At 50.9% G+C, this 22364-nt stretch overlaps 1 protein-coding gene across 3 annotated transcripts in view; it reads left to right on the forward strand.

Annotated features, from left to right (window-relative positions):
- LOC132818645 (pre-B-cell leukemia transcription factor 1-like) overlaps positions 1-22364 on the forward strand; it is a 381714-nt gene that overhangs the window by 288999 nt on the left and 70351 nt on the right. For all 3 annotated transcript variants that reach the window (XM_060829652.1, XM_060829654.1, XM_060829653.1), the window contains 3 exons: positions 943-1205; positions 13153-13343; positions 20618-20753. In XM_060829652.1, coding sequence (XP_060685635.1) covers positions 943-1205; positions 13153-13343; positions 20618-20753 — 590 coding nt within the window. The remainder of the gene's footprint in view (positions 1-942; positions 1206-13152; positions 13344-20617; positions 20754-22364) is intronic.

Genomic DNA, 22364 nt, shown 5'->3' on the forward strand with positions numbered 1-22364 from the left:
TGGCGGGATGCAAGCTGATAACCCCAGAACATCACCTGGGTCATAGGATTAGACAATGATAACACCACTAGGCTGTCCCCTCCCATTAAAGTTTGCTTGTCTGTATTCATTTACTGTTTCGAGGACAAATGAGGAGGTCGGAGAGGTGTGGGGGCTTTGAACCGGCTCCAATTCTTGCCTGACATCCTGCCCTACCTCCCCCACCCCATCCTCCTGGCCCTGCGTGACCACCTTTCCCCCTTTCCCCCTGTCAGGCCACTACTTGGTTCAGCTTGAGGTGTTCCCTGTTGAGAAGATAGGTGTGGGGAGGGGGGGGGGAGCAAATGGACCACCCCCCCTCCCCCCCCTTCCCGCTTCCCATTTCATCTACCGCCCCCTCCTCGCAGAATGTGAAAGACTCACCCCTTGGAGGCTAAGGCCTGCTTGAAGATAAACCCCCAGCCTGGCCTGAAACCACTCCTGAAGAGGCTGGTGTCCCGTCATTGGGTCAGCCTTTATTTACGTGGGGGCAGTCCTTGACCTTGGTCCTGCCTCGTTCAGAGCCAGCTCTCAGAGTGAGCAGAACCTCTGACCCTCCTGTTTGTCCCCGTCAGCCAGGGCTCCCTGATCGGACCTGCTCAACAGCGCCAATCAGGGAACTCATCCTCTGGCTGACCTCAGTGGGCAGGTTCCATATGAGGGTCAGTGGGGGCCAGTTGCCTTCTCAGAGGCTGGGGGAAATAAAGTTGAAGGACAGCGAGGGGAGCGGGAGAGACTGGATTGCGAGACTCGCTCAGCACTTTTCTGCACTGTAGAGTTCTGAACGGAGAGCCGTCCTTGACTCGGCTGGGCTGAATGGCCTCTGCGCATTGACGGCACTCAGGCTCAGGTTATGGAGTTTCGGTGTCCCCGGGGTGATTGTCCAGCGTGTTCTAACCGGCCGCTGTCCTCCTGTCTTTGCAGTGCTGAGCATCCGAGGGACCCAGGAAGAGGAACCCGCGGACCCACAGCTGGTACGGCTGGACAACATGCTGTTGGCAGAGGGGGTGGCGGGGCCGGAGAAAGGAGGGGGCTCAGCTTCCGCAGCCGCTGCCGCAGCAGCCGCCGCCGCCGCCGCTGTCTCCGGGGGAGGGGCTACCGACACCTCGGCCGAGCACTCAGATTACCGGGCCAAGCTCACCCAGATCCGACAGATCTACCACACCGAGCTGGAGAAGTACGAGCAGGTAAACGCACCCAGGGCCAGCGGCACCGCCCCGGACTCACACCGGCTTCACCCACCCACACCCCACATCACTACCCCACACCCACACCCCACACCCACCCCCCCCACATCACTACCCCACATCCACACCCCACACCCACCCCCCCACACTCTCACACCACACACTCACACCCCACACCCACCCCCACACTCACACCCCAACACCACTACCCCCCCCACACCCACACCCCCACACTCACACCCCCACACTCACACACCCACACCCACACCCCCACACCCACGTCACTACCCCAACACCCTCACACCCCCCCCACACCCCCCACCCCCACCCCCACACCCCCACACTCACACCCCACCCCCACACCCCACACCCACCCCCACACTCACACCCCAAACTCACACCCCACACCCACCCCCACACCCCCACACACACACCCCACACCCCCACACACACACCCCACACACACACCCCCACACACACACCCCCACACACACACCACTACCCCCACACTCACACCCCCACACCCCCACACACACCCCCCCACGTCACTACCCCAACACCACTACCCCACCACACTCACACCCCACACACACACCCCCACACACACATCCCCACACACACATCCCCACACACCCTACACCCCCACACCCCACACCCCCACCCCCACACCCCCCACACCCCCATATCACTACCCCAACACCACTACCGCCCAACACCCACACCCCACACCCACACCCCCACACTCACACCCCCACCCCCACACACACCCACACCCCCATATCACTACCCCACACCACTAACCCCCCACACCCAACCCCATACCCACACCCCCACACTCACCCCCACATCACTACCCCAACACCACTACCCCCCCACACCCACACCCCACATCCACACCCCCAACACTCACACCCCCACACTCACACCCCCCACACCCACACTTACACCCACACCCCACACCCCCACCCCCACCCCACACCCCCACCCCACCCCCACCCCACACCCCCACAACACCCCACACCTACGCCCCCACATCACTACCCCAACACCCCTCACCCCACACCCAGACCCCCACATCACAGCCCACACCCACACCCTCCGGACCCACACCCCCACACCCACACCCCCCCACCCACTCCCCCATACTCACCCCACACCCCCACATCACTACCCCAACACCCCTACCCCCCACACTCACACCCCCACACCCACACCCACACCCCCCACACCCACACCACCCCACAAGCACAGCCCCCACCCCCACACCCACACCACCCCACACACCCACACCACCCCACACACACACCACCCACACCCACACACCAATACCTACGCCCCACACCCCCCCCACCCACCCACACCCACAACACCCCACACATCCCCACACCCACACCACCCCACAATCACACCCCCCACACCCACACATCCCCACACACACCCCCACACCCACACCACTCACACATCCCCACACCCACATCCCCCCCACACCCACATCCCCACACCCACATCCCCCCCCCACATCCCCCCCACATCCCCCCCACACCCACACCCCCACACCCACATCCCCCCCACACCCACATCCCCCCACACCCACACCCACACCCACATCTCCTCACCCACACCCCCACACCCACATCTCCTCACCCACACCCCCACACCCACACACCCACACCCCTTCACACCCACACCCCCACACCCACACCCCCACACCCACACCACCCCACAACCCCTACACCCACACGCCTCCACCCCTACACCCACCCCACCCCACACAACCCCACACCCACACCCCCAACCCCCACCCCCACACCACACCACCCACCCCCACACCCACACTCCCCACACCCACACCCACACCCCTCCACCCCCACCCCCACACCACCCCACACCCACACTCTCCAGACCCACACCCCCACACCCACATCACACCACATACACCCCCACACACACACAACCCCATCCTCACACGGCCTGTTCCTGTGCTGTAATTTTCTTTCCTCTTTGAGCCATGCCTCCTCCACCTTAAGTTAGCTTCCTCTTGACCAGATATTCCACATCCCTTGTCACCCAAAGTTCCTTCACCCCACCATCCCTTCCTTGCCTCAGTGGGACAAACCTGTCCAGCGCTATCAGCAGGTGCCTCCAAAACAACCTCCAGATTTCTGTCGTGCATTTCCCTGAGGACATCTGTTCCCAGTTTAGGTGCCCCAGTTCCTGCCTACTTGCATTGTAATTGCCCTTCCCCCAGTTAAATGCTCTCCCACCGAGAGATCTGACACCTGGCACATTTCGTTGCCAAGCACCAAATCCAATATGGCCTCCCCCCTCGTCGGCCTACCTACATATTGAGTCAGGAATCCTTCTAGGACACACCTGACAAAAACTGCTCCATCCAAACTATTTGAACTAAGGAGGTTCCAATCAGTATTAGGGACGTTAAAGTCACCCATGACAACAACCCTGTTGCTTATACACAAAATCTGCCTTCCAGACTGCTCCTCCGTGCCTCTGTTGCTATAAAGTGATGTTAATCAATTGGCTCAATGGATTGATGAGTGGCAAATGGAGTTTAATTTGGATAAGTATTGTATTTTGATAACACAGACAAGGGCAGGACTTATACAATTAATGGTAGGGCCCTGAGTAATGTTGTAGAACAGAGAGACTGAGGGATTCAGGGATATAATTCTTTAAAATTTGCGTTGCAGCTGGACAGAGTGGTTAAGAAGGTGTTTCTTCCATTGCTCAGTCCTTTGAGTGTACAGGTTGGGACGTCATGTTGAGGTTGTACAGGACATTGGTGAGGTCTCTTCTGGAGTACCGTGCCCGGTTCTGGTCTCCCTGTTACAGGAAGGATATTATGAAGCTGGAGAGGGTTCAGAAGAGATTTACCAGGATGTTGCCGGGAATGGAGGGTTTGAGTTATGGGGAGAGGTTGGCTAGGCTGTGACTTCTAACACTGGAGTGTAGGAGGTTGAGGAGTGATATAGAGGTTTAGGAAATCATAAGAGGCATAAGTCAGGTGAATAACAAGGGTCTTTTCCCTCTGGGTGGGGTGTTCAAAACTAGGGGGCACATTTTGAAGATGAGAGGAAAAAGATTTCAAAAGGACATGAGGGACCAACCTCTTTATACAGAGAGTGGTTTGCATGTGGAATGAGGAAGTGCTGTGCGTGGCTACAGTTGCAATGTTTAAAAGACATTTGGTAAGTACATGAATAGAAAGGTTTGGAGGGACGTCAGCTGACTGCGGGCATCGGGACTAGTTTGGTTTGGGAACATGGTCGGCATAGACTAGTTGGACCGAAAGGTCTGTTTCCATGCTGTGTGAATCTATGACGCTATGACACTATCCCTGCTCCTGTATTTGAATCCTCTCCCTATGAAGACCAACATGCCATTTACCTTCCTCACTGCCCGCTGGTCCTGCACACTTATTTTCAGCGAGTGGTGTACGGGGGCACACAAGTCTTGCTGCACCTTCACATTGCTAATTTATTGCCAGTCAGAAAATAATTCATCTTCCTGTTTTTGCTTCTAAACTGGGCAACCTCACATTTATCGACATTACACTTCATTTGACGGTGTCCAAATCACACTGAAGCATCTCTGCATCTTCCTTACAGCCCATCCTCCCACCCAGTTTGGTGTCATCTGCAAACATGGAGACATCACGTTTCGTTCCCTCACCCATCATTCACGTTTCCATTCTGACCTGACTACCTCAGAACTGAAGGGGAGTGGTGGAAAACTCCTGAGATTTACCAAGGGCAAAGGGATTGGTATGGGAGGGAAGGAATCTTTGGTCCGGAGTGGGTGTTAATAGTGAAGTAAAGGTAAACCGCCTGTAAACAAAGGCATGACTTGATAGAGCCACTCGTGAGAGGGTACGGTGGTGGGTGGATGGTGGGAATTATCAAAATGGAACCAGTGTTGCACCCTGCAGGCTGTAGAATTCCTAAACTGAAAATGAGGTGCTGTTTCTCTGGTGTGCGTTAGGAAGCATTGAGAGAGAGCGTTACACTCAGTCCTGAGGTTATCTCTTATTCCCTGATCCCTCGGTATCCCAGTCCACTGCCAGTCTGCAGTAGCTTTCTATGACGAATGGTCGATCATTAACGTACATGAACTCGGTCCGACTTCATGCCAGCCTTTGTCAGTACCACTCGTTAGTGTCAGTCCTCCTCTCTCCCTGTTCCCACTCTCCCCTCTTGTTCTCCGTTATTAGATCATCATCTTTTCCCCGTGCTCTTGTCATTAGGTGGAATCGCAAACCCAGTTGATTAGCATTGTAGTGATTGGAACGAGGTCAGCCAACTGATCCTCATAGAATCTGAGTTCCCTGATTGGTGCTGTTAATCCGGTCCAATCAGGGAGCCTTGGCTGACAGATGTAAACAGGAGGGTCAGGGGTTCTGTTCACTCTGAGAGCTGGCTCTGAGGGAGCTAGAGCAGTGTGAAGGACTCTCCGGGTGACTTGATGATGGGATACCGGCCGCCGTGGAGCTATTTCAAGAATATTGTCACTGAGCTTGCATCCTGTCTGCATGAGAGAGCTGGATAGTAAGGGAATTTCCCCTGCTCCCCATGAGGGACAGCATAGAGACTCTCCTCTTCAGTCCACTCAGAGGGACAGCAACAGGAATCTCCCAGCTGGGTGCTATGGGAGCGACAGGCGATGGCAATCAGGAGGACTATCCCAGAGGCAATGGGACAGGTGATAGGAATCTCCACTTCATTCCCAATAGAGAGACAAGTGACAGGAATTTCCACATTCCCTGAGGAACATCTCCTGCACTGTAAGAAAGCATATATGCTGTAGAGCTTATGCCAATTAAAGAGGTTTCATCTGGCCAACCTCCATAGTTAGAATGAGTTGGCAAATGAGCCCTTCTTCAATCCAATCTTTCATCTATTTGATAAAGGAATATATATTTGGTACGTGTGTAAGTGTAGTATGACAGAACTGGGTCCATGTGTGAACTGGAATCTGCCTCGGCCAGTGGTGCCCTGACTTGATACACACCCCCCCGAATGTCTACAGACAGACACATAGATCTACACACACCCACACACACACCCACACACACCACAGACACATACACACACCTACACACACACATATCTGTACACGGACATATACACTTATCTACAGATACAAACACACATGTCTATGTGCATACATCTGCACACACATATACATGCACGCCTACATACACATACACATGTCTACATGCACATTAAAAATTCTGAACTACATAGGCACATACACATGTCTGTATATACTCATGCATAAACATGTTGGTATTCACAGGCATGCGTACACATCTGAATAGACATACCTGTACACACATATATACACACGTCAGCATAAGGACTTATGCACTTAATGGTAAGGTCCTAGGGAGTGTTGCCTAACAAAGAGACCTTGGAATGCAGGTTCATAGCTCCTTGAAAATGGAGTCGCAGGTAGATAGGATAATGAAGAGGGTGTTTGGTATGCTTTCCTTTATTGGTCAGAGTATTGAGTACAGGCGCTGGAAGATGATTTTGCAACTGTACAGGACATTGGTTCGGCCACTGTTGGAATGCTGCATTCAGTCCTGGTCTCCCTGCTATAGGAAGGGTGTTGTGAAACTTGAAAGGGTTCAGGAAAAGTTGGTGAGGATGTTGCAGGGTTGGAGGATTTGAGCTATAAGTTGCGGCTGAATAAACTGGGGCTGTTTTCCCTGGAGCATCGGAGGCTGAGGGCTGACCTTGTAGAGGTTGAAAAGATCATGTGGGGCATAGATAGGACAAATAGACAAGGTTTTTTCCCATGGGCGGGAGAGTCCAGAACTAGAGGGCATAGGTTTAGGGTGAGAGGGGCAAGATTTAAAAGGGACCTACAGGGCAACCTTTTCATACGGAGGGTGGTGCGTGTATGGAATGGGCTGCCAGAGGAAGTGGTGGAGGTTGGTACAATTACAGCATTTAAAAGGCATTTGGATGGGTATATGAATAGGAAGGGTTTGGAGGGATATGGGCCAAGTGCTGGCAAACGTGTCTAGACTTATACAGGATATCTGGTCGGCATGGACGTGTTGGACCGAACGGTCTGTTCCCGTGCTATACATCTCTATGTCTGTATGACTTTTTTTTCTGCACATACGTGCACATACACATGTCGGCATGCACATGTATATACACAGGATTCTGGGTAATCTGCAAGATGGAGGATGAGATAAACATGGGGCTGTAAGAGCTGCTCCCTTTTTGATGGATTTTCCGTGTTGGAGGTGATTTCCTTGAATTCCAGAAGGAGCAATGACTGTTTTATATGCCGTTGCATTGTTTTGGAACTTTGGAGGGGGGAGGGGGTGGTGGGGAGGTAAAAGGATCAAAACAACGGCACATTAAAAAGGAGGAAGACAGGCAGTGACCACATGGTCAGAGAAAAATACCTACGCTGTTGTCTGAGACAGCAGTGAATCTGCACAGTTACTGTCATTGCTGTTTGAGTTCATGTATCCCTGGACATCAGAGTGCATCGAAGAAAAACTAACAAACAGCGAAATTCACAGCTGACCTTGGGGGAACCTGTGTGGGTGAGCTCACAGCACAGGAGCACGTAAGTGCATAGTTTTTAATGCTGTAAATCTCCAACAGTGAGTAGAGTGGGCTCTTTCTCAATTATGTGTTTTATTGAGATCTATCGCTTGATTAAATTTGAAAAATATAAACCATGAGGTACTAAGTTAGCCCCGCGCAGTATTTTTACTATTTTCCCTGGAGCGTTGGAGGCTGACCGGTGACTTTATAGAGGTTTATTAAATGAGGGACATGGATAGGATAAATAGGCAAGTTCTTTTCCTCTGGGGTGGGGGAGTCCAGAACGAGAGGGCATAGGTTTAGGATGAGAGGGGCAAGATATAAAAGGGACCTTATAGAGTCATAGAGATGTACAGCACAGAAACAGACCCATCGGTCCAACTCACCCATTCTGACCAGATATCCCAACCCAATCTAATCCCACCTGCCAGCACCCGACCCATATTCCTCCAAAACCTTCCTATTCATATACCCATCCAACGCCTTTTAAATGTTGTAATTGTACCAGCCTCCACCACTTCACACAGAGGGTGGTACGTGTATGGAATGAGCTGCCAGAGGATGTGGTGGAGGCTGGTACAATTGCAACATTTAAAAGGCATCTGGATGGGTATATGAATAGGAAGGGTTTGGAGGGATATGGACCAAGTGCTGGCAAATGGGACTAGATTAGGTTAGGCTATCTGGTCAGCATGGATGAATTGGGCCGAAGAGGTCTGCTTCCATGCTGTACATCTCTGTGACACTATGTCTAAATACGCAGGAATGCTGTGCATGTTTCACGTTTCATAGAGCGCTTTGAATACTTCAGCAGTTCTCTCTGAATCCGGCCGGGTGAGTTCTACATTGACTCCAGTTGGAGTGTTTAGCTGTGAAGGCAATTCCGTTCTGGTTCAGCGTACGTGAGCTCCCTGCAGTGAGTGCCTGTGTTTGATCAGCTTGCCTGTGAGAGTGGGGAGACTGCTCTCTAGAACTGCAGGTTGGCTCCGTAGTGCGCATTTGCCAGTCAGGCATCGCCTTCTGCCTTACTCACCTGTCTTTCAAAACTCCTCTGATAATTAGTTTCTGTGCACTCTGTGTGCAGCCTGTCACAGAGACGCTGCAGGTGGTCTGCAGCTCTGGGCCTGTCTTCTATTTTTACCGAGTAGTCATCTTTCTGCTGCAGTGCACACCATTACCTGCATCGCAGGGGCTCACATAGGTACGTACTGGGAAGAAAGCTTCTTATCATCAAACTCACGGAGGACAACACCTTCCCATGATTCTGATCGCGTGGACAATTCCTCAAATCGCCCCACAGTCTGTGCTGGATAGTTGGCCACACTTTTGAGTTTAAAGCAAGCCCCATTCTCTTTGTGAATAATCTCCTCTTGGACTCCACATGTTGGCCGCTGTTTATGGACTACATTTAAAGCCACCGGTACAAGACAGTGGGAGGCCATCTTTTACAGTATGCCATGGCAGGGTTCAGGGGTCAGGGTTCCCTGAATAACTCTCTTCAAATCTGTTGAGTGCTCCCACTTGGCAAGTGGCTCATTACCTGTAACTGGCGTTGGGACACATTGTGGTTATCAAAGGCTGCAAATAAGCCTACGATAATATAAGTGGCACCTCATTTTTAAAAGATGTATTCACTCATGGGATGTGAGTGTCACTGGCTGACTATTTGTTCCCCATCCCTATTGCCGCTGGGGAAGGTGGTGGTGAGCTGCCTTCTTGAACCTCTGCAGTCCCACAATTCTGTTGCTTGCAAGTGTTTGTGTAGGGGTGTCTGTGTGTGTGTGTGTGTGTGTGTGTCTATGTGTCTGTGTGTGTGTGTCTGTGTGCGCGTGTGTCTGTGTATGTGTGTGTGTGCGTGTGTGTCTGCGTGCACACGTGTGCATGCATATGTGTGTGTGCCTGTGTGCATGTATGTGTGTGCTTGTCTGCGCATGTGTGAATGTATATGTGTGTGTGTCTGTGTGTGCGTGTGTCTGTCTGCGCCCGTGTGTGTACGTGTCTGTGTGCGTGTGTGTCTGTGTGTGCGTGTGTGTCTGTGTGCACACATGTGCATGCATATGTGTGTGTGCCTGTGTGCGCACGTGTGTGTATGTGTGCTTGTCTGTGTGTGCATGTCTGTGTGCGCATGTGTCTGTGTGTGTGCGTGTCTGTGTGCACGTGTGTGTATGTGTGCGTGTCTGTGTGCGCATGTATGCATGCATATATGTGTGTGTGTGTGTGTCTGTGTGTACGTGTGTATTAGTGTGTGTCTGTGTGTGTGAATGAATGAGTTTATTGTGACGTGTATTCTACGGTGACCCAAATAATAAAATCCAGTGAAAGCCGTTGGCGCCATTTTGAATAGTATGAAGCATAAGAAAATACAAGAGAGTCCAAAGCTAAAGGGCATAGGTTTAAGGTGAGAGGAGAATGATTTGAGAGGGACCTAAGGGTGGTTCATTTGTGCAATGAGCTGCTAGAGGATGGGTTGAAGCAGCTAAAGTTGCAACATTTAAAAGGCATTTGGACATGTATAGGAAAGGTTCATGTATAGGAAAGGTTGAGAGGAATATGGGCCAAATGCAGGCCTGGATGAGTTGGGCCGGCAGGCCTGTTTCTGTGCTGCATGAATTTATGATTGGAGTCTGGGAACGCACTGCCTGGGAATGTAGTGAAGGTAGGTTTGATTGATGCGTTCATGAGGATGCTGAAGCAGTGCACAGGGTCATGGGAAAAGAACAGGAATTTGACATAAAGTCAAAACGCTCAGAGAACCAGTGCAGAAACGAAGGGGCTGAATGGCCTGTGATTCTGAGAGCAGGCCCCTGCACTGCTCACGAGACAGGAAACCCATCCCCGTGATGTCTCAGGGGCTCATCACTTGAAGGCCTTGACACTAATCAATTTGTCAGCTGATCAGTAATTAACTTTGAATCGAATTCGGAGTCCGAAGCAATGCCAGCTCCCACTTCCTGCCTCCAGAGTGACAATTTATCCCTTCTCGCTCGCGAACCTCCATCAGACAAATGGGATTTGTAAATTGGAAACTCTCCAGCAACAAGGAAGCGAACCTGGCCTCGCCAGAGCCTTGAGGTTTGATAAATAGCATTAGAAGCTGTGCAGTTAATGTGCATCTGTGAAGAAATTAATTACGCGGCTACGCTGATCCACTCTATCAGACAAAACACTGGCAATCTGAACCCAGCAGAGAATGCTGGAGAAACTCTGGCGACATCTGTGGACAGAGAGGCACAGTTAATACCTCAAGTCTGGTATGATTCTACTTCAGAATGTTTTGTTTTTCCCCAACACTTTTGACAGTGCGGAAGGGGTTATTAATGTGGGTGAAAGAGACAAGGAGATGTGGAACGAATGTACGTTAAAGGTGTCAAAGGGAGAGAATTGGTCCTCTCTGCTAAATGCACAGCCTACAAGAGCAGGCTCTTTGTAGGGGGGGGGGGGGGGGAATGTATGAAAAATGGAGAATAGACCCTAATGTGGTCAGTTTCTGGAATTATTGCATGAGAGCAGTCTGTGGGGAAAGTGAGACGCTGTTTCTCGAGTTTGTGTTGTATTTCAGTGGAACATTGCGACAGCCCCAGAACAGAAATTTTAACATAACTTTTCCATCAGATTACCTCTGTGGGCATGGGCCAGTGGCACCTCACTGTTGGGGGACCATGCCCAACCTTCAGCACCCTTCTGCAGGAAGTGGCAACCCCAGAGGCAGGTGAAGTGGTTTGCAGTGCCTTCTGTGCCAGTCATAGCACCTTCTGGCACACGCACACTTCTGGAACAGTCACAACTCGCACCCAATCTCAGACTACAGCCTGTGTTTGATCAGCTCATTGGGATCAATGGGGTGGCACAGTGGTTAGCACTGCTACCTCACAGCGTGAGGGACCCGGGTTCGATTCCAGCCTCGGGTGACTGTCTGCGTGGAGTTTGCACGTTCTCTCCGTGTCTGCGTGGGGTTCCCTCCCACAGTCACAAAGATGTGCTTTGTGAAGGTACTGGGGTGGACAAAGTTGAAAATCACCCAGCAGGGTTATTTGGGAGCACTAGCTGTTGGAGTGCTGCTCCTTCATCAGGTAACTGTGGGACAGGAGCATAAGACACAGAATTTATAGCAAAAGATTAGAGTGTCATGCAACTGATACGATATATTGAACAAACGTAAACTGCTGTTAAGTCTTTTATCTTTTAGAATGCGTTGCATGATACTGTGATCTTTCGCTATAAATTCTGTGTCTTATGATCTTGCTGCACGGCTTCCAAATAAACCTATTAGACTGTCACCTGGTGTTGTGTGATTTTTAACAAAGTCGAGAGTGTGGTGCTGGAAAAGCACAGCCGGTCAGGCAGCATCCGAGGGGCAGGAGAATCAACGTTTCAGGCACAAGCCTTTCATCAGGAATTCTTAACAAAGGTGTGCAGGTTAGATGGCTTGGCTATGTGGCTATGGAGATAAGGTGGGGGCTGGCTCTGGGTGGGATGCTCCCCGGTGGGTCGGTGCAAACTCGAAGTAGGCCGAATAGCCTCCCCACACCGTGGGGGAATCCAAGAATGTGCCTTTGGCATTGATATCGCGCCAGAGCAAGGCTGCTTCACCGGGATGTTAACAGGCCGAACTGAGAGAAATTTGGATCCATTGTGAGGAGATATTAAGTGGCCAAAATTAGTGTGGTAAATATTGTAAGCTTTAAAAATTATGTTGAAGGAAGAAAGAAAAGTGAAAGGCGATAAGTTTCAGAAGGTGAGGGGGCTGTAACCTATGCAGAGGGATGCACTGGTTACACGGGCTTGGCTCCCATTGGTTCTCCTGCTGTATCTTGTAGGCCTGCAATGAGTTCACCACACATGTCACGAACTCGGGGCGGCACGGTGGCTCAGTGGTTAGCACTGCTGCCTCACAGCTCCAGGGACCCGGGTTCAATTCCCGCCTCGGACAACTGTCTCTGTGGTGTTTGCACATTCTCCCCGTGTCTGCGTGGGTTTCCTCCGGGTGCTCCGGTTTCCTCCCACAGTCCAAAGATGTGCAGGTTAGGTGAACTGGCCATGCTAAATTGCCTGTAGTGTTAGGTGGATTAGTCAGGGGTAAATCGAGGGGGGTGGGTTTCTCTTCGGAGGGTCAGTGTGGACTTGTTGGGCCGAAGAGCCTGTTTCCACACTGTAGGGAATCTATCTATCTATCACCTGTCAGATGTGGGAATTGGTTTCATAAAGGTTCTGTGTTCAGGTACATTACCCACAGTGAGGGATAAAGTAGCTGAGAATAAGGTTGTTTGTGATGGGTGTGAGGCAGGATAGCAGTGACAGCCTAGGGCTTGGCTCCCATCGGTTCTCCCACTGTTTCTCACCTGATCTGTGTCTTGCAGGCCTGCAATGAATTCACCACACACGTCATGAACTTACTGAGAGAGCAGAGCCGGACTCGCCCCATCTCCCCGAAGGAAATCGAGAGAATGGTCAACATCATCCACCGCAAGTTCAACTCCATCCAGATGCAACTCAAACAGAGCACGTGCGAAGCGGTGATGATACTACGCTCACGATTCCTGGACGCACGGTAAATAGACCCAACGTGCACTCGATCTCAGCGCAATCAGTGAACTCAACAAAAGTGGGAGAGTAGCTAATAGCAGGTCTCTGCAATGGAAACTTCCACCGACGTTGTGGAAGTGACAGAGGCTTGCTACGTGACCATCGCTTGGACCTATGAGGAGAGTTGGGGTGCAAGTGTCCTATGAAAGGGGGGAGGGGGTTTCAGAATTTTGCTAAAATCTGTTATTGGTGTTGGTAAATGGGTACTTTTGAAGAACTAAGTACCCATTTCCAGTAAAATTCTCCAAAACGCGACTTGATCTTAATGTTGAACCTCCGAAAATGCACCCCTCGGTGAGCTAATCCCATCCAATGCTGCGAAACGCCATTTCTCACAAACAAAGACACAATGGTGACATTTCCTTAAAACCTGTTGCTGACGTTATGAAAGTCCATAACTCAGTGCGATGAGCACTTTTACGCATCCAAATCCCCACCACTACCTAAATTCTCCAAAATGCTGGCATCTTGGTTTGTAGATAACCCTGTTGCAGATGTTACTGAAGTGCATAACTTGGCGAGAAAGGGACTTTTGAAGAGCAAACTCCCGTTTTCAGCATTCGAGCACCCTGCTCAAGTCTGTAACAGAAGTTGCTGAAGTGCGTAACTGGGTTAGATAAGGATATCTGCAACACCAGCCCTCCATCTCGGGCAAACCTGTATAAAATGCCGGTATATCCTTCATATCTGTTGCAGACGTTGCAAAAGTGTAGGAAGTGTCCTTGTCATGTTTGGCCAGAACATGTGCCCCAATAGGAAGACAGTAGATTGAGGCTCCCCAGGTTTTGGCTTTAATCCATTGGTTAGCAATCGTGAGACTGTGGTTGGTCAGAATGGAGAAGGGATACCGAAATGATGCCCTTTGTTGTTGGTATAATTTCAGTTGTATATTCTTCTGTTTGTGATATCTGTATCCAATCAGCACTGTCATAGAACTTCAAGACGACTATAAACTGAAGGTTGTATAATCTCTCAGGTTTGACTTTGGCTTGATCTGGCTTTACCTGCTGTGATGTTATTCCGTTTATTTTAACTTGACCCAGAATTGTTTCTGTGGACTAGGCTTCACTTGACTTGCTCAGGTTTGCTTTGGAGTTGGACAGCGATATACATTGATTCACCATCCTGCACCTTTACAAAGTAGATCGAGCCCTCTGGCAGATGTACCAGTCATTTGCCCCACTTGCAACTCTTTCTCAGCTGAGGTGATGACTGCTATGGTCCTGATATTACCCCAGAGAGGCTTGGGGAGCAGGGATTCTGGGATCATATGTGTGAAACCCAGGAATAAAGTTCTGCATGGCTCATTAACACAGCAAACTCATTATAGACACATGTACAAACAGAGGAGGTAGAAGCAGCAGGAGGCCATTCGGCCCTTCGAGCCTGCTCCACCACTCATCATGGTCATGGCAGATTGTCCAACTCAATAGCCTAATCCTGCTTTGTCCCCATAACCTTTGATCCCATTCTCCCCAAGTGCTATGTCAATCCACTTCTTGAATGTTTCAGTATTTTGGCATCAACCACTTCCTGTGGTAATGAATTCCACGGCCTCACCACTCTTTGAGTGAAGAAATGTCTCCTCATCTCTGCCCACCCCGAATCCTCAGTCTGTGACCCCTGGATCTGTACACACCCACCATCAGGAACATCCTCCCTGCATCTACCCTGTCTAGTCCTGTTAGAGTTTTGTACGTCTCTATGAGATTCCCCGTCACTCGTCTGAACTCCAGTGAAAACAATCCTAACCCAGTCAATCTCTCCCCAGTCCTGCCATCCCCCGGAATCAGCCTGGTAACCCTTCACTGCACTCCCTCGAGAGCAAGAGCATCCTTCCTCAGAAAAGGAGACCAAAGCTGCCCACAATACTCTCGGTGTGGCCTCAGCAAGGCCCTGTATAACTGCAACAACACATCCCTGCTCCTGGACTCAAAACCTCTCACAATGAATTTCAAAATCACCCAACACCAGGTTATAATCCAACAGGTTTATTTGGAAGCACTAGCTTTCAGAGCCCTGCTCCTTCATCAGGTAGCTGTGGGACAGGATCATAATACAAAGAATTTATAGTAAAAGATTACAGTGTCATGCAACTAATGCGACATATTGAACAAATCTAGATTGCTGTTAAGTCTTTCATCTTTTAGAATGGGTTGCAGGTTTTGGTTCATTAATATGTAAATCCCAGATCTTCTTTTCAGTCACATTCTCAAGATAACTTAAAGTTTTATAAAAACAGATGACATTTGAGCTCAGACAATGCATTGAAGGTGTGAGGTCAGAGTCTGTCTGTATTCCAACCTTGAGTTAGACCGGTTCCATTTCCAAAATCGGAATTTATAAAATGTCACATGGATTGACTGCCTGCAGGTTATGTGCTTTTTGAACAGAATAAAATGTATCCGCAAGTACAATTCTTCAAATGCAAGTTCACCCCATGGATGTATATGTATGTGTGCATGCATGTGAGGGGGAGAGAGAGAGAGTGAGTGTGTGCATGTGAGTGTGTGTGTGTGTGTATGACAGAGTGTGTGTTTGCGTGTGTGCGTGAGTGTGACGCGGTATAAGCCTGTGAGAGCCAGTCTGACTCAAGATTGGGATACAGACAGACTCTAACCTCACACCTTTAATGCATTGTCTGAGCTGAGGTGTCACCTTTTTTATAAAACCTTAAGTTATCTCGCGAATGTGATTTGAAACAGGGTCTGGGATTTACGTATTAATGAATCGAAGCCTGTAATCTACTCTAAAAGATGAAAGATTTCACAACAATCTAGATTTGTTCAATATGTTGTATCAACTGTAATCTTCTGCTATAAATTCTGCCTTAGGTTCTTGCTCCACATCCACCTGATGAAGGAGCGTCGCTCCGAAAGCTAGTGCTTCCAAATAAACCTGTTGGACTATAACCTGGTCTGGTGTGATTTTGAACTTAATCCACCCCAGTGTAACATCAGCACCTCCACATCATGTCACGTAATGAAGGCCATATCCCAATTGCTTTCTTTACTGCCTGCTGCTCCTGCGTGTTTACCTTCAGCGACTGGTGCACAAGGACACCCAGGTCCCACTGCACACTCCCCTCTCCCAGATTACAGCCATCCAGGCAGTAATCTGCCTTCTTGGTTTTGCTTCCAAAGTGAATAATCTCGCCTTTATCCAAGTTATGCTGCATCTGCCCTTGATCCACCCCCTCACCCAACCTGTCCAGATGGTTATAGTTTACTCCTGGTGTTGAGCGTGGAGGCAATGAGGACTCAGGTGGGCGTGATCTCATCAAGATAGGGCCAATCCGCAAATTATAAATGGAAGACACAGTTATACAGCTGTATCTGACAGGTGATGTACAGTTGCAAATTCACCCACATCCTGCAGGGTGGACCACTCCCAGTTGCTCACACTGCTTTGTTAAGCTTCACATCCATGTCTCTGACAAGCGCACTCATCCATCTCTTACAATGGGACTTCTACAGCTCCCCCATCTGCTAACCGCCTCTATCCTCGTGCAAGTTCTAACCCCTCCATGGTACTCATCCTCTTTTGGCTCAGTAGCTGCTCCCACTGTACATAGAGATGTACGGCACGGAAACAGACCCTTCGGTCCAACCCGTCCATGCCGACCGGATATCCCAACCCAATCTAGTCCCACCTGTCAGCACCTGGCCCATATTCCTCCAAACCCTTCCTATTCATATACCCATCCAAATGCCTCTTAAATGTGGCAATTGTACCAGCCTCCACCACACCCTCTGGCAGCTCATTCCATACGTGTCTACGTGTCCCTTAGGTCTCTTTTCTATCTTTCCCCTCTCACCCTAAACCTATGCCCTCTAGTTCTGGACTCCCCCACCCCAGAGAAAAGACATTACCTATTTACCCTACCCATGCCCCTCATAATTTTGTAAACGTCTATAAGGTCACCCCTCAGCCTCCGACGCTCCAGGGAAAACAGCCCCAGCCTGTTCAGCCTCTCCCTGTAGCTCAGATCCTCCAACCCTGGCAACATCCTTGTAAATCTTTTCTGAACCCTTTCAAGTTTCACAAGATCCTCCCGATAGGAAGGAGACCAGAATTGTTATATTCCAAAAGTGGCCTAATCGATGTCCTGTACAGCTGCCATGTGACCTCCCAACTCCGATACTCAATAGCACAGAACTCTATTGAGAGGGGTGAGGCCTGAGCTGGGGCTGTACAGGGTACCTTAGCGGCAGGGTGGGTGGGCAGGACAGTGGAGTTTCAGAGTCTCGGGCAGTTGGAGGTATCTGAACATGAGACAGTTAAATGTCAGTGGCCTGCAGACAACATGGTTTTCAGTCATGGTGGCTTGATTCCAACAGTGAACAAAATCCTGTGACTTTCTTAACGATCAGTTCATCCCTACCCTCTGACAGATCTTGTGAAAGTGTACAGATGCTCTGGGGGGGTTGGTTTCTTTGCAGTCTGTCCACTCAGACCGAAACTCAGCTTCGAAACTGGGACTACGTATTTACCTGGTGCCCCTACACGTGGGCAGGGGCACTTGGCCGCAGCTGCGATGGGGAAGGGGGTGGGGCAAGAGGGCAGAGTGCGGGGCTGAGGGCACAGCTCCCACCGAACTCCAGTCGGTTCGAAGGGCGCCCAGAGACCTGGCGACGAAGAGACTAAGCGTTGAGGAGGAGGAGGGGCAGGGAAGGGAAGAGGGAAGCTGGGAGAATGGAGGAGACCATTCTGGGTGGCCCGCTGTCACAGGGACACCTGGGGGAAAAAGCGTCAACTTCCATTCTCAAGGGGTTTTGGAACATCAGAGAGTTGTCTCTCCTCCTGCCACCCAACGCCTGGAAGGTTTAGAATGCTCCATTGTTGAATATATTTAAGGCTGGAACCAACAGATGCATAGCCTTCCATGACAGCAAGGGATATGGGGAGTTGGTGGGAAATTGGAGTTGAGGCCAAAGGTCAGCCATGACAGGCAGGCTAAATGGGCCGAATGTCTCAGCAGGCCAGAGCAGAGCTTGGGCTTTTTAAGCTCAGCTCAAACCACATGAGGATGACACCACCCGTGAGGGCGAGGGAAAGGCTGGGTTTGCAACAAGCATCTACACTCACGGAGATGGGAGAAAGGTATTGTGGGCTTGCTTCCACCCGGCGACGCTGGTTACGTCAGGGGCATTGCTCTGAGCCACTCTCCTGGCCTTGCCCGTCCTCGATTACGGGGTCATGAGTTTCCTTCATGGTTTTCCAGTTGCTAAACGGAAGGACAAGGGACTTAACGGAGAGAAAGGAGTGCCCAAGAAGTGCTGGGCATTTTGCCGGCCAACCCAGAAGGCGTGGTTTTAACATTGGTTCCCGCACGAACAGCAGCACTGCCCTCTTCACCTCCGTCCTGCTCCTGGTCTTCCTCAGCATTCACTGCCATTGTACCTTGGGGCCCATTGTGGTCCAGGCCTCACCGTGAAGTGCTCACCTCTTTAAGAGCTTGACGGGGGTTGGGTGTGCTTGGGGGTTGGGGGTGCTCGGGAGAGGGGGGAGTGGGGGTGCGAGGTGCCGGGTGTTGGTGGAACCCATTTGGCAGCACGTTGATAACCAGGAAAATCTGACACCTGGTGGATAGCTGGCACTCCCCGTTTGGTTTTGTTAAACGGGCAGCTGTTGGGTAAGGCCAGGTCCATCTGAAGTGGGTATTTATCTCCTCAAAGCCACCTACTGACTGGGCTGTGAATTACGGCTGGGAAAGGGGGACTGCTGGAAGGTCCCTGGTAATCCTACACACAGCGGCATCTCAAGAAGATGGTGGCATAGTGGGAATGACAAATGATCTGGGGATATGGATCCAATCCCACCACAGCGGCTGGTGGGTTTTGTTTAACTTTAGGGCAGCTCATTGGTTAGCACTGCTGCCAGGGACCTGGGTTCGATTCCAGCCTCAGGTGACTGTCTGTGTGGAGTTTGCACGTTCTCCCCGTGTCTGGGTGGGCTAACTCCGGGTGCAGAAGTGTCGGAGGCGTCATCCTTTTTGGATGAGATACTGTCCACTGCAGGTGGGCGGTAGAAGATCCCACACAATGGGATCGTGGCCCGTGCGGGGGATCGGGATACTTTGTGAGCTTGGTACAGGCAGCAAGACTGTGAATCCCTCTCAACCCCTAAACCACTTGCATCCCAAAAAAAACAGAGCATGTGAAACCTGTGACTACCCTGTTAAGTTATTCCTTCTCCAGGACAGGTAGACAACGCTAAATCCCGAAATCCACTCAAGTGTGACGTGTGGGGCTGTAGCCCAGCAATGCAGGTCTCAGTTCTGTTTCCGGGCCCGTTTTACTCACTGTGTGTCTGCTGTTTAGTCAGATTTTTAAAAATTTCACCATCAAACTGTCACTTATTCTGAAATTCGAAAAATGTGGAATTCCGAAAACACTGTCTGTGTGGAGTTTGCACATTCTCCCCGTGTCTGCGTGGGTTTCCTCCGGGTGCTCCGGTTTCCTCCCACAGTCCAAAGATGTGCAGGTTAGGTGAATTGGCCATGCTAAATTGCACATAGTATTCAGGTTAGGTGTATAGGTCAGTGTTAAATATAGAATAATAGGGCAGGAGAATGGATCTGGGGTGGGTTCTCTTCAGAGGGCTGGTGTGGACTTGTTGGACCAGAGGGCCCGTTTCCATACAGTGGGGATTCCATGATCTGAACTGAGAAATTCTCACGCGACAGCATTGCGTACTGATTTGCTTCACAAAAGGAGAGAGCTGCTGTGAGAGCGTATATTGACACGCATGAGGACAGAAACACACGAATGCTCAACCTCAACGTGGGAATAACGGTTTGTACTTGCTACTTGCCAACCAAGCAGGACCCCCGTCTCTTGCAGCGCAAATTGTAGTTCCCCCGTTGCGAGTTGGCGTTCTTGGCGATTCTGTCCTGATCGGTGCGTGATTCGGCAGCACATCCGCTCTCGGCTCTCCCCAAGTTGATAAAGAGGGGGCTTTGAGACATGACCCCCGGCTATGTCAGTTGGAGCCACGCTCCTGGGGACAGGGGGATGCTGCAGGTGGGCTTGGAGGTAACTGGGTGATTCCCGACGCAGCTCAGCGAAGGCCGATTCAATTCTTTCCGTTCCTCTGTTGTTTTTTTTTCTCCGCGGGAGATCGGAGGCATGGACGGGTGGGTGTCGGGGGTTGCGAACAGACGGCCGTTTCTTTTCTGCTTCTCTTTCCCCCCGCACCCCACCCCCGCTTTCTTTTTTGAAATGTTTTTACTTCCAGGAGAAAAAGACGTAACTTCAGCAAGCAGGCGACGGAGATCCTCAATGAGTATTTCTACTCTCACCTCAGCAACCCCTACCCCAGTGAAGAAGCCAAGGAAGAGCTGGCAAAGAAGTGCAGCATCACAGTGGCACAGGTGAGGGCACACACACGCCCCGGCTTGGCGCGAGGGGCGGGGCAGACACCTGGGGCGGTGGGCTGGGATCCCTCGGCTGATCCACGTGCAGCAATTGTTTCCCCCCATCCGGTTGAGCCCGTCCCTCTGTCGGCAGCGCTCACCCTGGCTCAGGGGCCGGCGTAAGGAAATGCCCTTAAGCTTCCGTACTCCTGAGGTGGGCGCGAACGATCCCACCCACCGTTGGCAACAAGCGTCCTGACCTGTCCCCGAGCCAGCGTCACTGCGCCCAATTCTGATCGCCCCCGTTGCAGGGAAGGGTGCCCTCAAAGCTGGAGAAAGGGACGTCACCAGGAATGGAGGGGTTTGAGTCGGACGGGGAGGCTGGGACTTTTTCCGCTGGGGGTTAAGGGCTGACCTTCTCAAGGTTTATAAAATAGTGAGGGGTGTGGATCGGCTGAATGGCAGGTGTCTTTTCCCTAGGGTGGGGAATTTGAAGATCAGGTGGCACTTATCCCTAAGGTGAGAGGAGAAAGCTTTAGAAAGGACATGTGAAGCAACGGTTTTCATGCAGAGGGTGGATCGCGTGTGGAATGACCTTCCAGAGGAAGTGGTGGGTGTGGGTACACTGACAACGTTTAAAAGACACTGCAAGTCCATGAGTAAGAAAGGTCTGGTGTTATAGGCCAGGAGCAGGCAGGTGGGGCCAGTTTAATTTGGGATTATGGGTCTGTTTCTGTGCTGGATGACTCTACGACTCTACCACTATTGCACCACTTGGCGTGTGGGATCTTGCTGTGTGTATAATTGGCTAGCCACACCGATATTGCATTGTGTGCATCTTCACTGTCAGTCTGGACTTGCTTGGTTGCATCGTTTTACTTAATTCTTTCACGGGAGTTTTGAGTTATTGGCCAGGTCAGAGTTTATTGCCTCGTCCGCAGTTGCCCCTTGGGGGTGAGCTGCCCTCCTGCTGTGCTGTGGGTTGACCCACAATGCCGTTAGGGCAAGAATTCCAGGAGCTTGACCCAGCGACAGCGAAGGAGCGGCGATCTATTTCCCAGTCAGGATGGTGAGCAGCTTGGAGGGGAGCTTGCAGCTGGTGGTGTTCCCTTATATCTGCTGCCCTTGTCCTTCTAGATGGAAGGGGTCACGGGTTTGGAAGGTGCTGTCCAAGGATCTTTGGTGAATTGCTGCAGTGCATCTTGTAGATAGTACACACTGCTGCCACTGAGCGTCAGTGGTGGAGGGAGTGGATGTTTGTGGATGTGGGGCCAATCAAGTGGCTGCTTTGTCCTGGATGGTGTTGAGCTTCTTGAGTGTGGTTGGAGCTGCCCCCATCCAGGCAGGTGGGGAGTATTCCATCACCCTCCTGACTGGTGCCTTGTAGATGGTGGACAGGCTTTGGGAGGGTCAGGAGGTGAGTTATTCACCAGAGCCATATTCTATCCAGGCCAACACTGCCCCCTATCCGCCAAAGTGAAGATAACGGTAGCAACAAAATGAACTCACGAATGGAGAGTCAGAGAGCGATAATTTTCTCTTCATCTCCATCCTGCACAGCAGTGAGAAGATACAAGGCACATCTTGGCGTTGGTAGTGTTCATATAGTAGACTTGGTGATTACTTGGC

This window comes from Hemiscyllium ocellatum, chromosome 9, assembly GCF_020745735.1.
Source record: "Hemiscyllium ocellatum isolate sHemOce1 chromosome 9, sHemOce1.pat.X.cur, whole genome shotgun sequence".
NCBI lineage: Eukaryota > Metazoa > Chordata > Chondrichthyes > Orectolobiformes > Hemiscylliidae > Hemiscyllium > Hemiscyllium ocellatum.